The sequence below is a fragment of the Pteropus alecto genome, unplaced genomic scaffold, assembly GCF_000325575.1.
Source record: "Pteropus alecto unplaced genomic scaffold, ASM32557v1 scaffold88, whole genome shotgun sequence".
In the NCBI taxonomy this organism is placed as follows: domain Eukaryota; kingdom Metazoa; phylum Chordata; class Mammalia; order Chiroptera; family Pteropodidae; genus Pteropus; species Pteropus alecto.
In genome coordinates this window covers 16,593,653-16,609,151 of record NW_006494611.1, presented here as the reverse complement: position 1 = coordinate 16,609,151, position 15,499 = coordinate 16,593,653, and the positions used below count along the sequence as shown (strand labels likewise).

The window sequence follows — 15,499 nt, the reverse complement described above, 5'->3', positions numbered from 1 at the left end:
TTTACTGTCTCCCAGATCGTATCCGAGATCTGCGTCTCCGCCAACAGAGGGTAGTACACATCGTACCCGGCACCAGGCGCCCAGAGGCGCGAGAAGCTCTTCACCTTCGCACGCCAGACGCCCACTAGCACCTCTGCTCTCTTGTCACCCAGCGTTCCAAGATCCGCCCTCAGATTTGAAAGCTGCTTTCGCCAGCGGGTGAGAAACCTACAGCGCAAGCCTGCGGCGCTTCCCAGCGTCGTTCCGGAAGCTCCGCCCACTCCCAGCGTTCCGTGCGGAGCCCTGGCCGCCATTGTTTGAATTTGAAAACTACAAGTTGGTGGTGCTGTTCGCAGGTCGGGCAGGCCAGGCAACGTTTGCAGGTGAGGAGGTGGTCCGGGTGGTGGTGCGAAAGAGGGAGTGGCTGACTGCGCGCATACCAGGCCCGAGACGGGGAAACGGTTGTGGCAGTGAGCACTTTCCCAGGGGGGTTCGTGATGACCCAGAGGGTTACTCTCAGGAACTGGGCTGCAGAGCGATGGGAGCGCCTAGGGCACCTGGTTCGCGTTGGATTGTTGAGCCGTATTACCTTGGTTGGGGTTTAAATTTCGTGTTCACCGTGTATTAGCTGAGTGATGCAAGGCAGTGTGTTTAATCTTTCTGAGCCTCAGTTTACTTCTTTAAAGAGGTAATAATAGTATCTCCTTTTTCCGGTTCTTGTGAAGATAAAACGATAGTGTGTAAAGTTGTTAGGAAGGTGCCAGTGTGTAGTAGGCACTGAATGTTTTCAATCATTAATATTTTTATTATTGTTCTGCTTTTGTTGAGGGGTAGGCCTCTATTGCCAAACTTATTTTCCTGAATCTCCGAGACGAGTACTTTGCTTGGCAGGTGACATGGCCTGTTGTGGCCGTCTGTGCCCCCAGTTTAGAAGGTTTCTACCATCTTATTTCACCTCCTGCTTCAGTGATTCATGCCTGGTACAACTCTAATATTCCTTGCTGAAGGACTAGTTGACACAAGTTCATGACTTAAGCAGTCTTTGCCTAAGGTGATCAAATTCAGGTTTGCTTTTGTTTTTAAAACAAGGTAGCATGTTTGCCTAGAAGCAACGTAGCAGTGTATGTTTTATTAGCTGTCTAAGACCTAACACTGCAGATTCCAAAATAATATAAAGGACTCATCAATTCGTTAATGAAGACTTTTTTTCAGGCTGTATTTTGTTTTGTTGGTGATACTCAGAAACCTCATTCAGTAGCAGATTTTAAAAATTTTTTGCTAGTCTTCAACCATGGAATCTCACTGGAGAGAAGATAAAGATTCAGTTTCTCTGTCATGGCTGCAGCCTTGAGATGAGAAATGAGATCTTGAACCCTACTATTGCTAAAGATAAGATCACTACAAGAGTAGTACCAATTTTTTATTTTTTTTATAGAGGATTTTATTATTATTTAAGTCACTCTACAGGGAGTTTTTATCACTCTTACATTTCCGAATGTGTTGTAGGGGATACAAAGTTATATAAAACGAGGTCCTTGCCCTCAAGAAATTTCTAGTCTAGTTAGGGAGACCACAGGTAACTAGAAGTTAATTAAAAGTACCGGAAGTAATAGTATACCTCAACAATTTTATAATTGTTAAGAGACAGTTTAATCAATGAAAACAGCATATGAACAAATACAATTTACTATAACCTTTTTTTTTAGGTACAAATATTCTTTTTTATTTAGTAATTTGATAAAATCACATTTTTTGAGGGAGGGGAGAACATTAATTGAAGGCAAAGAACGAAGCTTACCTTCAAGTTTTTTGGGCATTTCCATGAAATCTTAGTTATGAAATGTCAAGCCAGTACTTTATGTTTTTGTAACGTTTCCCCTGTTGTTCTAGTTCAGTGGTTATTTTTTACTCTATCAGATACTCGTTTTTTAATTTTCACCCATAAATTGCATATTTGAAATATTATATCAAACTGCATTAAGTAATTTCCCCACTTTCATTACATTACTGATTATACAATAAAAACAAAAGCAATAAAGGTGTTAAATTTGTCTGTATGATTGGTTGATCCTGTAGTTTACTTGGCTTTGTTGAAGGTAAAGGTATAATTTCTTCCTTTTTTTTTTTTTGCAATTTAGAAAAAAACAAAAACCAAAAACAACCTTGTTGTATTGAGTTTTGGGGTTTCACGGTTTATCAAGGAAAAAGATATGACCACAAAGTGGCAAGAGCACACGTGAGAGTTTTATAAGGGTAGCACTTTCACAGGATTTGCATGCAAGAGAAGTTCCCCACAGCATGAAACCTTTGAGACTAGGGTGAAGGACCACCACCCAGAAGGGGAAGAGGGCAGTAGAGCTCGGAGTAGGGAGAGGAGAATCAGGGGACTTAAGGTGTCTTAAGTGATATTACTGAGCAGCACAAGATAGAGTTCCTGGGTCAGAAAGGGCAGCAGTGGCTTAGGGTCTTGATAGTCCTGGGTTTATCTGTGGCTAGCAAATGTTGGATTCAGTTTCGTGAGATGTGCAAAGGAGTTAGGTTATAAATGGCTAAACAGAAGCTAATCTGAGCTATATTAAAAACAAAAGGATGTGTGAAAATTTAGGTTTGGCACCTCAGTGGGCTTTTGAACTAATATTCCTGGCCTGCTGTGGAGAAGTGAACAATGTAAGGCCAATATACAGGGGCCATTTTTGGCTTGTTTATGTAACACCTGTGGATGCCCATTACTACTTTCCTGAGCCAGGAACCTGAGTTTGGGGGTCACTGTTCTGGATATTTCACAGTATTGTCAAAGAACAGTAGAGAACTCTCTTCTTCCCTGGTATTATGCACCTAGTAAATTCTTAGTAAATATTTGAATGTTAATATTTTTTTCAGTTAAGGTTACCCCTATTTACCTTTAAGTTTAGTGACTTGATGTTTTACTTGGTTGTAATATTTTACTGATGCATTATTCCATATTCACCTTTAGTTTTTAAGACTTATTATGTGTCAGGTACTGTTTTGAATATGTTCACATACATTATTTCTCTTTTCACTTGCATTATTTAGACGGATTCAATTGAAAATGTCCAGGTAACTTAGTTTAACTCCTAAATCCTAAAACATTACAAAGTCTGTAAGTAACATTCTTCAGAAGACACCAAATAACTAAAATAACACAAGGTTATAATTTACTCTACCCTTACTATTTGATTTTAGAGAGGATTTCAGGCAGAAACATAAATGTTTTATATTGTCTTACTTTATGGATTACCTTAACTCATGAAGTCTTTTTGAATCAATCCATGGATTGGATCATAAGAATAATAGTGGTAGGCTATGTCCAATAGTATTTGATAGCATGTGTAATAATTTCATCTTTTATTCTTTCCATAGGTCATCATGTTATAGATTAAGCGGTCCAATGTTTTCCTTCTCTGGAAATCTAGTTATGTGTGTGTGGGGGGAAAGTATTGGACTAGATTCAGACTTTTTACACTCTAAGTGGCTTACATGCTGATTTATTAAGGATGTCTAAAGAAGTTGCTATTATTCTTGCAGAATGGAATCTAATTTAAATCAAGATGGAGTGCCTAGACCATCATATGTTTTTAGTGCTGACCCAGTTGCAAGGCCTTCGGAAATAAATTTTGACAGCGTCAAGCTTGATCTCTCTCGTGAATTTTCCTTAGTTGCTTCAACCACTGAGGTAAGTACAAGAAAATTATTATGATTATATGTTTGAGTGGAAATGTATATGGCGCACACACACTTGCAGACAGGTCTTGCTAGACCAGAGCTTTCCAAACTTGTGGGTTTAAGGCAACCTTTTGAAGGGGACCAAAGTTTTGCTATCTCAAGATGAGCCTTTTGAGATATTGATTTTAAGCTGATTATTAAGAAACAAAGGGCTCAGAATCTTTGACCCTTTAACTTTTCTGCCTAAGGTAATTCAGATGGAGAGCCTGCTTTAGGAAGGGAATCTTAGCATATTTACCTTAAGGATTTCACTTTAGCCTAATTTGAATTAAGTATGGTAGACAGGAAGAATCAAGCAGGGGTCTGTTAGATAGAGCCCCCTGTGCCCCATTTTTTTCTGGGTTTGTATAGCAAGAATTTATTTGCTGCATGTGTTCTGCTCTTTTGCCTGTTTCTCCTTTGAAATCTCTGTCCCCCTTCTTTTTCCATGATGGCATATAAGCCTGAACAACCCAATGCCTCTTTGGGGTTTTCATATTCTTATGGACCTTCAAATGTATGTTTGTATAATAAACTTTGGACATTTTCTCCTGTCAGTCTGTCTCTGTTAATTTGATTTTTAGCCCTGTTAGAAGAACTTAGAAGGTAGGGAGAAAATTTTCTTTTTAGCGCCCACACTTCTTATCTCAGTAATTTTTTATGATGCTTTAAATACATAACAGTTTCTTTTAAAGTAATAAGTCCAAACAACTTAATAACTATGACCTAACCTATAGGCATTTGAAAAAAAAATTAAGTAAAAAAATATTTTGATTTCATTTTTCACTTACCATAGTTAATATGACATGCGCCTTCTAGGCACCACATAATTTCTTAAGCTTTGGAATCATAGACATTGCCTCCCTTATTCCTTGTTCCTCATTGTTTTGGTGTAGTACTTTTTATCATAGTAATCACTGAAAAATCTGTCTTCACAAAGATATGACATAAAATAAAATAGTGTGATCCAATATTGACACTATGAACTACTTTGAGCTAATAGTTCATGGTGTCAACATATGTCAGGTGCTATTTTTACCTTCTCAAAAATGTAAAATATTCCACAATGCCCCTAAGAATTTCAGGCCTTAGTTTAAAAAAATTATACAGATTTTTAAAAGGTAAAATAACTTGGTAATATTTAACTCATTTTCTGTTTAGAAAAAATAAGTGCAACTTGCTGCCATCTTTAATTTAATTTTATATAAACCTGCTCTTTGAGGCTGAACAAATCTGACTGGTTTTCAGTCTGGAAATAAAATATAAAACCTGTTCTTGGAATTATTTCTAAACAGAACTTGTCCCTAATCCTATCGTAACAGAAATGTATATATAAATCAAATGAATCTTCGAGAATGACGTTAACATAACATGTAGCAATGCTGTGTCTTCTAGGATTTGATATTTTCAGTGATTGAGAATTACTGTGTTTTGTAAATGGAAAAACCGCTACTAAAAATGGAATGGTATAAATAGAATGATATCATTTGTTTCCAAAGACTATGGATATACTAGAGTGATGCAAAAATAATAATAAAAATAAGCTATTTTGTGGCAGACTTTGGGAGGGTGAGGTTAGGACAGTAATCTGTGAGTTATCTCGGGGTAAACACTGCAGCCCCAAGCGCCACCAGCAAGTATTCTCAGGGCAAATGGGAAATGAGTTAAGTAAAAGTCCTACTACCCTACCTACTACTAATGCAGTGTTTGCTATGTGTCTTTGTAGACTTTTTCTTGTACGTTTAGTCTTCGGTTTATTTATGTTCAGTTTTTACTTTTTAGATTGTTAATTTTGATACTTTAGAGAGAGGGACTAACCCAGTTAATAGTGATGGAAGTGGAAAGGGGAGTATAGGGTATGTAGATAAAAGAATAATATTTAATACCTATCATGTGCAAGCCTTTTTCACTTTGGTTCATTCAATCATGAAGAAAAGAGGAAGGGATAAGTGCCTCTTGGTATATAATGGAATCATATTTATGTAGTCTTTTGTGTCTTCTTTCACTTTATGCAAAGGTCGATAAACTGGTCTCTTTTTGTATTGCCTATTTTTGTAGTGCTTGCAAGCTAAGAATAGTTTTTACAGTTTTAAATGTTTGAAGAAAAAGAATAATATTTGATGACATGAAAATTATATGCTTTTTAAACTTCGCTATCCATAAAGTTTTGTTAGTTAGCATCATACTCATTGGTTTATTTTCTAGGTCTGCTTTTGCACTCATATGGCAGAGTTGAGTAGTTTTGGCAGACTGTAGGGCCTCTATAGCCTAAAATATTAACTATCTAGCTCTTTACAGAAAAAATTTGCTAACCCCTGACTTAGCATGATATTTTTGAGATTGATCATGTATCACATATCAATAATTTGTTAGTTTTTATTGCTAAGTTCATGCATCACATATCAATAATTTGTTAGTTTTTATTGCTAAGTTCATTGTGTAGATATGTCACATTTCCATTACATTACAATTTGATGGACATTGGGTGGTTTCCATTTTAGAGACCTTACAAATAATGCTGCTGTAAATGTTCAGTGTAAGACTTTCTGTGAATTTGTGTTTTCTTTTGTCTTGGTTAACTACTTAGGAATAGAAATTGTGGGTCAAATGGTAAGTACATATTTGAATTCATAAGAAATTGTCAAACTTTTTCCCAAAGTGTCTGTACCAACACCTGCAATGCAGATTTCAGTTCCTCCACCTTTTTGCCAACACTTGGTAATTGTGAGTGTATAGTAGTAAACTTATTGTGTTTTTAGTTTGCATTTTCCTAATGAGCACTTTTTCAAGTAATTCTTGGTCATTACTGCGCCTTCTTTTGTAAAATGTCTTCAAATCATTTCTCCATTTAAAAAAATTAGATTGTGTTATAATTGATCTCTGAGAGGTTTTTATATATAATAAATACATATTCTTTATCAGACAATGGTGTCTTGTTTAGTAGTGTTTTTTTTTTACCCCTCTGGAAACTGTTATAGTTGTTTTAATGGTTATATTTTGTTATCCATCTTGAATTAGTTTTTGTGTATAGTCGATATAGGGATTCACATTGATTTTCTTTTTTTAACTTTCATTTACTTAGTTATTTCAGCATTATAAGACTTTCTCCTGTTAAATTGTTTTAATGCCAATTGACAGTCAAATAACTATGTGTGGATCTATTTTGGAATTGTTCTCTTCCATTGACTTGGCTATTCTTATAACTATACTGCCTTATTTCTGTAGTGCTATAGTAATTCTTGAAATAAGATTGTGTGAATTCTCCAACTTAGCTTTTTAAGGAATATTTTGGCTTTTCTAGGTTCTTTGCATATTCATAAATTTTAGAATTGACTTACTAGTTTTTGCAAAATAGTCTAAATAGTCTATGGAGATATCTGACTGGGATTGTATTGAATCTATGAATCAATTTGGAGAGAACTGACATTTTAATTGAGTATTTTAATCCATGAACATGGTACATTTCTCCATTTATTTAGGTCTTTAAAGTCTTTGCAGTGTTTTAGAGAGGACTTTTATGTCTTTGTTAAATATATTCATAAACATTTTATGGTATTTGATGTGTTGTAAATTATATTTTAATAGCTTTATTGCAGTCTAATTAGATAAACTGCACATACTTGAATTATAAAGTTTTACAAATTTTGACATATTCATAAGACAATCCCTACAATCAGTGAATATTTCCAACACCCATAAGTTTCTCTGTATCTCCTTGTAATCCCTCTCACATCACACTTCCAAATAACTACTATAATCAGTGTTCTGTCAGTATTCATTAGTTTGCACTTTCTAGAATTTTATTTAAATGGAATCGTAAAGTTATGTGCCCTTTTTTGGGCGGGGGGATCTACTTTCATTTACTTGGTATAATTATTTTTAGTTTCATGCACGTTGTGTGTAAAAGTAGTTCATTTCTTTTTATTGTTCGTGGTATGGATGCGCTGCAATTTGTTTATCCATTCACTTGCTGATGGACATTTGTGTTTACAGTTTTTGGCTATTACAAACAAAGCTATGAGTGTTTGTGTACAAATCTTTGTATGGACATATATTTCCTTTTTTTTTTTTCTTGGCTGAATACCTAAGGATGGAATGGCAGGATCATTTTTAAGAAAACACCAAAGTGGTAATAGTATTTTACATTCTCCACAGCAGTAAATGAGAGTTCTAGTTCCTCCACATCCTCACCAACACTTGATGTAGTCAATATTGATTGATTGACTGTCTGACTGGCTTTATTGACTTTTATTTTTTAGAGCTATATAATGTTCACAGCAAAATTGAGCAGAAGGTCTTTTCGTGGCTTAATAGCTCATATCTTTTTAGCACTGAATAATGTTCCATTGTCTATACCACAGTTTATTCATTCATCTGTTGAAGGACATCTTGGTTGCTTTCAAGTTTTGTCAGTTATGATGAAAGCCGAAATAAATATCTGCAGGTTTTTGTGTGGCCATAAGTTTTCAGTTCCTTTGGGTGAATACCAAGGACCACGATTGCTGGATTATTTGGCAAGATTAGTTTTGTAAGTTACTGCTAAACTATCTTCTAAAGTGGCTGTACCATTATACATTCCCACCAGCAACATATGACAGTTCTTGTTCGACATCCTCACCAGCATTTGGTTTTCAGTATTCCAGATTTTGATCATTCTAATAGGTATGTAATGTATATCATTTTAATTTGCATTTCCTTGTTGACATACATTGGGGAACATCTTTTCATGTGCTTGTTTGCCATCCGTATATCTTATTTGATAAGGTATCTATGGAGATCTTTTGCCTATTTTGAAATCAGGTTGTTGTTTTCTTATTGTTGAGTTTTAAGAGTTCTTTATATATTTTGGATAGCAGTTCTTTATTTGATATATCGTTTGCACATATTTTCTACTAGTCTGAGGCTTGTTTTTTCATGCTCTTGTCAACGTCTTTCACAGAACAGAATATTTTAATTTTGGTGAAGTTCAGCTTGTCAATTTTTGATTTCATGCATTGTGCCTTTGGTGTTGAATCTAAAAAGTCATTGCCAAACCTAAGGTCATCGAGATTTTCTAGGACTTTCATAGTTTTGCATTTCGCATTTAGGTTTGTATCCATTTTGAGTTAATTTTTGTGAAGGGTGTAAGATCTTTGTCTAGATTTTTTTGCATATGGATTTCAAGTTGTTCCAGCACCATTTGTCGGAAAGACTGTCTGCTCCAGTGTATTGCCTTTGCTTCTTTTATAAAGGTCACTTGTCTGTAGTCATGGGGATCTATTTCTGGGCTCTCTGTTGTGTTCCTTTGATTCTGTTCTTTTGCCAGCACAACACCATCTTGATTACTGTAACTCTTTAGTGTGTCTTGAAATCAAGTAGTATCAGTCTTCCAACTATTTTCTTCTCTTGCAATTTTATATTGGTTATTCTGGGTAGTCGTTTAATTTTAGCCATTCTAATAGGTATGTATTGGTATCAAATTATTATTTGCATTTACCTAATAATTGATGATGTTTAATGTGTTTTCATGTGCTTGTCTGCCATTTGTGTATCATCTTTGGTGAAGTGTCAATTTAAATCTTTTGCCTATTTTTAAAAATTGGCTTGTTTTCTTACTATTGAATTTTAATTGTTTTTTATATTTTCCTGATACAACTGTTTATCAGCTATATCCTTTGCAAATATTTTCTCCCAGTTCATGGCTTGTCTTTCATCCCTTCGTGTTTTTTGAAGAGCAGAAGTTTTTAATTTTGATGAAGTCCATTTTATCTGTTTATTCTTAGTAGGGATTATGCTTTGGTGTCATATCTAAGAAATCTTTGCCTAACTCAAGACTAAAAAGATTTTTTAAATTTTCTTTTAGAAGTTTTATAGTTTTAGTTTTATGTTTAGTAGGTCTATGATCCATTTTGAGTTAATTTTTATATACAGTGTGAGATGTGAATCCAATTTTTTTTATGCCTGTGGATATTGTTGTTCCAGCACAATTTGTTGAAAAAGATGTTCTTTCGGTACTGCATGTCCTTTGCACCTTTGTCATAAATCAGATGTCCTTATACGTGGGGGTTTATTTCTTAATACTCTATTCTGTTTCATCGATCTGTTTGTCTTTCTGCTAATACTCCACAGTTTTGATTATTGTAGCTCTAAAATAAATGTTGAAATAAGGTAGTGTTAGCCCACCAAATTTCTTTTTCAGAGTTGTTTCGATTATTCTAGGTACTCTGCATTTCTGTGTGAATTTTTAAATGAGCTTGTTAATTGCTACCCACCCCTTCACCCCTACCCCTGCCAAAGCTTCTGAGATTTTGATAGTAATTGCATTGAATCTGTAGAAGAGCTTGTAGAAAATTGACATCTTAACAATATTGAGTCTAGCAAACAGTGAACAAAGGTATATCTCTATTTATTTTGGTCTCTAATATCTCTGAGCAGTATTTTATAGTTTGCAGTGTACAGGTCTTTTGTATCTTTTGTCAGATTTATCCCTAAATATTTCATAATTTTTGATGCTATTGCAAATGGTATTGCTTTTAAAATTGATTTAGACTATTCTCAGTATGTAGAAAAACAATTGATTTTGCATATTAATCTTGTATCTTGCTTCATTGCTAAATAAACTTGATTTAATAGTTCTAATAACATTTTTGTAGATTCTGTAGGATTTTTTTATGTAGATGTTCATGTTGTTTGTGAATAAACATCGTTTTCTTTCTTTACAATCTGGATGGATGCCTTTTTCCTTTCTTTTCTCTCCACTTTCCTCTCCTTTTATTTTTCCTGATTACATTAGCTAAAATCTCTAATACAATGTTGAGCAGAAGTGGTGAGAGCAGAAACTTGTTATTCATCTTGCTACTCAGATTCAGTTTTCCATCTTTAAATATGATGTTAGCTGTAGGTTTTTTGAAAATGCTCTTTATCAGGTTAAGGAAGTTCTCGTCTATTCCAATTTGCTGAGAATTCTTATGAATGAATGTTGAATACATGTCAAATTCAAGTCATCAATCAAATGCTTATTTTTGCATCTGTTAGAGATAAAAGTTTCTTTTCGTTTATTCTTTTAATGAAGATAATTAACCTAATTGATTTTTGAATGCTAAATTGACCTTGCATTCTTACAGTAAACCACTTTTTGTTAGGATATATTATCCTGTTTTATATATTGGCTAATATTTTATTAGGGAATTCTTGCATCCATCTTAATTAGGAATATTGTTCTGTAATTTTTTCTAATGGCATCTTCGTCAGGTTGTGGTTTCAAAGTTGTCAAACTCAAAATTAGTTTAAAAAGTTTCCTTTATCTTTATAAAGAGATTATTGACAATTTGTGTTATATCCTTTAATATTTGAGACAATTTATCAATGAATTACCAAGGCTTGGAGTTTTTTGTGGGACTATTTTGTTTGAATGTAAATTGAATTTTTTTAATAGATAAAGGGTTATTCAGATTTTCTAGTTCTTGCCTGTTTTTACTAAGTTGTGTTTTTCAAGTAATTGTTTCGAGTAATTGTTATGAGATATATTCTTTTTACTTTTTAAAATATTTAAAACATTTCTTTAAAATTATTTTTAAAAATAAACTAGGTTCATTTCTTCCCCAAAGGAAACAGTAAAGAGAATACTATACAGCAAAATATTCTAAATTCATAATGGAATTGAGCATTTGTGTTAATAGACTATTCTGGTTATTTGTGATTTATTCTAGAGTTTATGTGTTACTGCCTTAGAGCCCTGTTATTTGTATTTAGCTATAAAGTGTAGGATTTTATGGAAAAGAAACTTAAAGTATAAATGTAGAAGGTAGAGGAAAGTGAATTTTTGTGTTTTTTTTTTTAAAGATTTTTTTTCTTATAATAGGGTTAAAAACAGAAGAATCACTGTTCACTTAGTGGTTCTGTATAATCTCAGATTGTTAGGTAACAATTAGATATATTAAAGAAAGATCATCTCTGAAAAGCCACATTTTGTATTTCTTTTTTTATATTTTATATTTTTTAAATAGAGCTTTTCTGGTCTTTATTTTTAGGCAAACATTTTGGAATCCAAAGATTATGTCCAAGTTTTTCTTCGAATAAGACCGTTCACACAGTCAGAAAAAGAACATGAATCTGAGGTTTGTGTTAAATTTAATTGGGTTTTAATATTTTACCTTCATTAAACAGACAAAATACCATTGTTTTTATTTATTTATTGTAGGATTATTCTTGTTTGTTTGTTTGTTCTAGGGCTGTGTGTATATGATGGATTCACAGACTGTTCTGCTGAAAGATCCTCAAAGTATAGTTGCTCGATTAAGTGAGAAAACCTCTGGGCAGATGGTACAGAAATTCAGGTTTTCCAAGGTAAAGTACCCTTGTGAAACTGAAGATTTTTCTCTTAAGAAAAAGAGACTTAGGCTAAATTGCTACATAATCGTATATAGCTATATATATATCTTGTCCTTATGGAACTTAGATCTTAGGTACTAGTACTTTTTTCTCAAGAGTCAGAATCAAATTTCAGTTCTGTAAATATATATTGGAAGTGAATAAATCACAATATAGTTATTATGTTTTCCAATTATAATTGATATTCAATATTTATATTGGTTTCAGGTGCAATATAATTCTTAAATTTTTTTTTTTATAAGAAAGATTCATTTTCAGAATTTAGATGAAAATTTGTTTGGCTCAGTTATTTCTATCTTGAGAACTTTATGAGAGTAGATAAACTCAAGTGTGTCTGTGGGAGTTGGGGATGTGGCACCTATTTTAAGAATGAATCTCATAAAATGATCAAAAAGTTTTTTAAAACATGAGAGAGAGTAGAACTCATTGTGAATATTAACTTGAATTTTCTAAAAAGATTTGTTTAAAAAAATGCTTACTTAGGTTTTTGGCCCAGAAACTACACAGAAGGAATTCTTCCAGGGTTGCATTATGCAGCCAGTGAAAGACCTCTTGAAAGGACAGAGTCGGCTGATTTTTACTTATGGGCTAACCAATTCAGGAAAAACATATACATTTCAAGGTAAAATGTTTTATTTTTGCTGAAAAGGAGAAAGGCTCTAATCACTTATTGTCATAATACTTGCATGTAGTAATGTTTCTATTACCTAGTACATTTGCTCCATTTTTTTAATAGTAATAGCATAATTGAATTTATTGTTGATGGCTTTTAATTTACATTGATTTAATTCATTTGCGAAACTACTTTACCCATATGGTAGAGAATTAGGTGATAAAAATTCAGAAAAAGATTGATGTGACATAGTGAGTTAAGCATGGATAACCAAAGAAACACTTTATATTTAATTTTACTTCTATACTTGGTGATTATGGGTGATTGCAAATCTCTGGCCTAATCTGAATGTAAAACTTCAGGTTTTGCATCAAAATAATAGTTGATAAAATGTCCATGAAGACTAGAGTAATAAACTGAGTAATCCTTCAACTTCTCTCACTCTTGAGTTAGCTGTTTACTCTTGCATGTAAAAGAAACCTTGGTAGTCCAGGGACATTTTTGCTTTCCTAATACTCTGAGAGTATAAAACAAAAGTTCTTTCACAGGCACAGAAGAAAATATTGGCATTCTGCCTCGAACTTTGAATGTGTTATTTGATAGTCTTCAGGAGAGACTTTATACAAAAATGAACCTTAAACCACATAGATCCAGAGAATACTTACGGTTATCACCAGAACAAGAGAAAGAAGAAGTTGCTAGCAAAAGTGCATTGCTTCGGCAAGTTAAGGAGGTAGGAAGTATTTTAGTATGTAAAAAAAATATATAAACCTTGACTTTTTGTAAACTCTTTAGTTTGTTTCAGCCCATGTTCGAACAGTGGTGGTGGTAGTGGTAGTCTTTAAAAGGTTGTGTGAAGACATCTCTTCTTATTTTATATTGTACAAATAGCAGAAATGTTTAAACGAAATAAATGTAAATGGTTTTTTGGTTGTTGTAAACAGCATTGTACTTTATGTAATGGTTTAAAAATTTTTTTAATTGTAAAACATGTATACACAATCTAAACAAGAGAATGTGAAAAATAAAAAAATAAAAAGTGAAAATTTATTATAATTTCATTTCTGAAGAGAAAACCCCCATTAACAGATTGGAAAGTATCCTTTATGATTTTTTTTTTTTTATACAGAGCATTCTATATATGCACACACAAACAACAATCATATGTAATTGCATTTATCTTCTTCATATCTTTATATGTATCATACAGTCTTTTAAACAAAATTGAGATTTTACTATATGTACCTTCTGTTCTATAATTTGCTCTTTCATTTAGCACATTTTAAGTCTCTTAATTCATCTCATATAATGTATTTACCTCTTTTCTTAAAATTGGTTTTTCATGAAAAAAATTTGAAATAAGGTTATATTTGTCTATTCCTCCTATTCCTTCTGGATTTTTTATTATGTTTTCTGATATTTATCCTATTCAAGATTGTTAAAAACTATTAACAGTTTTTATAAAATTTTTTGATTATTGGTGGAGATTTTTTAAAGACATTTAGAAATCAGGGTCTCAAGTTAGTAAAAAGTTGTTGATTAATGGAGTTCAAAGTTCAGACTCCATGATTATGGTCGCTGAAAGTAAAATGAGTATTTTGTAAAAAATTATGGAGATTGGCGGATAATTACATAGATAATACATAGAGAAAATTAGTCATTAATAACGAAAAAAATTTTCCCAACAGGTTATCTAGTTAAAACAAATTATTATTTTGCCTATGACATTTAAGATGTTAAAATAACGAGATACTCATTTTCATACATTGATTTTAAGTGTGTTTCTAGAAAGTAATTTGCCAATACTATTAAGAGTGAGAACTTAAAATTTTCTAATACTTTGTCGTCTACCTAAGATTTAGGTATATGTCGTAAGGAAATAATTAGAATGCAGAAGAACAAAATAATATTTTAAGATGTTTATCTTAGTATTATTTTTACTGATAAACCCTTGTAAATGATCTAAATTTTCACTAATAGGGGAATAATTAAGTTATTTCACATTTATTCAGTTATATAGCCACCAAATGTTTATTAATAAATTTTAATTATAGAGAGGATAAACTTAACAGTGTAATAAGTCTAGAGTAAAGAATAGGGGGAAATATACTGAAATATTAGTAGTGATTGCCTCTGAGTGTCAGGAATTATATATGATGATATATTTTTTAATACTCTTCTGTAGTTTCCCAACGTTTTATTATGAAAATGTATTATTTAACTAGAAAAAAAAATTAGTAGACAGAGGTCATTGAATAGAGTAGATGAAAGTCTGTGATTTGATTTTCATTATTTGGATAGGTAATTAATATATTGGTTATTTAAGCTTAACTAAAATGGTTTTTAACTTTTAAAAAATCTTTCTTTTTCAGGTTGTTATACAAAATGACAGTTATGATACTCTTTATGGTAAGGTTTCCTTTCTCACTTACCTTTAAATTGTTGATTATATGAAACGCATTTGAAAAACTTTTAATTTTTGAATCACACCTTGGAATTTAATTTCTTTAATAACATAGTATTATTTGGGAAATGGTACATAGCTATGTAATGTCAGTTATTATAAAGTTTTATTTACATTAAATATCGCAGATATCCCTTTAACTGGTTGTATCTTTTATGTTGAATTAAATGTCATTTACATTTAATTTCAGTTTAGTTCATTAGTATATTTTCAAAAAGAAAAAATAAGAAGAAGACAAACTTTGGTTATTTAACGCATATTTTTTACATCTGCTTTGCTTCAAAAAGTGTTTAACATAGCTGGTCAAAAGATTAAGGGTACTTAGTTTTTTTCAAGTCTAGGAGTCTTGA

At 32.5% G+C, this 15,499-nt stretch overlaps 1 protein-coding gene across 4 annotated transcripts in view; it reads left to right on the top strand.

Moving 5' to 3' along the window:
- The first annotated feature begins 247 nt into the window (after positions 1-247).
- The window catches only part of KIF20B (kinesin family member 20B), a 70,510-nt gene continuing 55,258 nt past the window's right edge, over positions 248-15,499 (top strand). For all 4 annotated transcript variants that reach the window (XM_006925961.3, XM_006925960.3, XM_025042258.1 and 1 more), the window contains exons 1-7: positions 248-362; positions 3,526-3,673; positions 11,712-11,798; positions 11,911-12,027; positions 12,556-12,694; positions 13,234-13,418; positions 15,058-15,094. In XM_006925961.3, coding sequence (XP_006926023.1) covers positions 3,527-3,673; positions 11,712-11,798; positions 11,911-12,027; positions 12,556-12,694; positions 13,234-13,418; positions 15,058-15,094 — 712 coding nt within the window. In that variant the 5' untranslated portion in view covers positions 248-362; position 3,526. The remainder of the gene's footprint in view (positions 363-3,525; positions 3,674-11,711; positions 11,799-11,910; positions 12,028-12,555; positions 12,695-13,233; positions 13,419-15,057; positions 15,095-15,499) is intronic.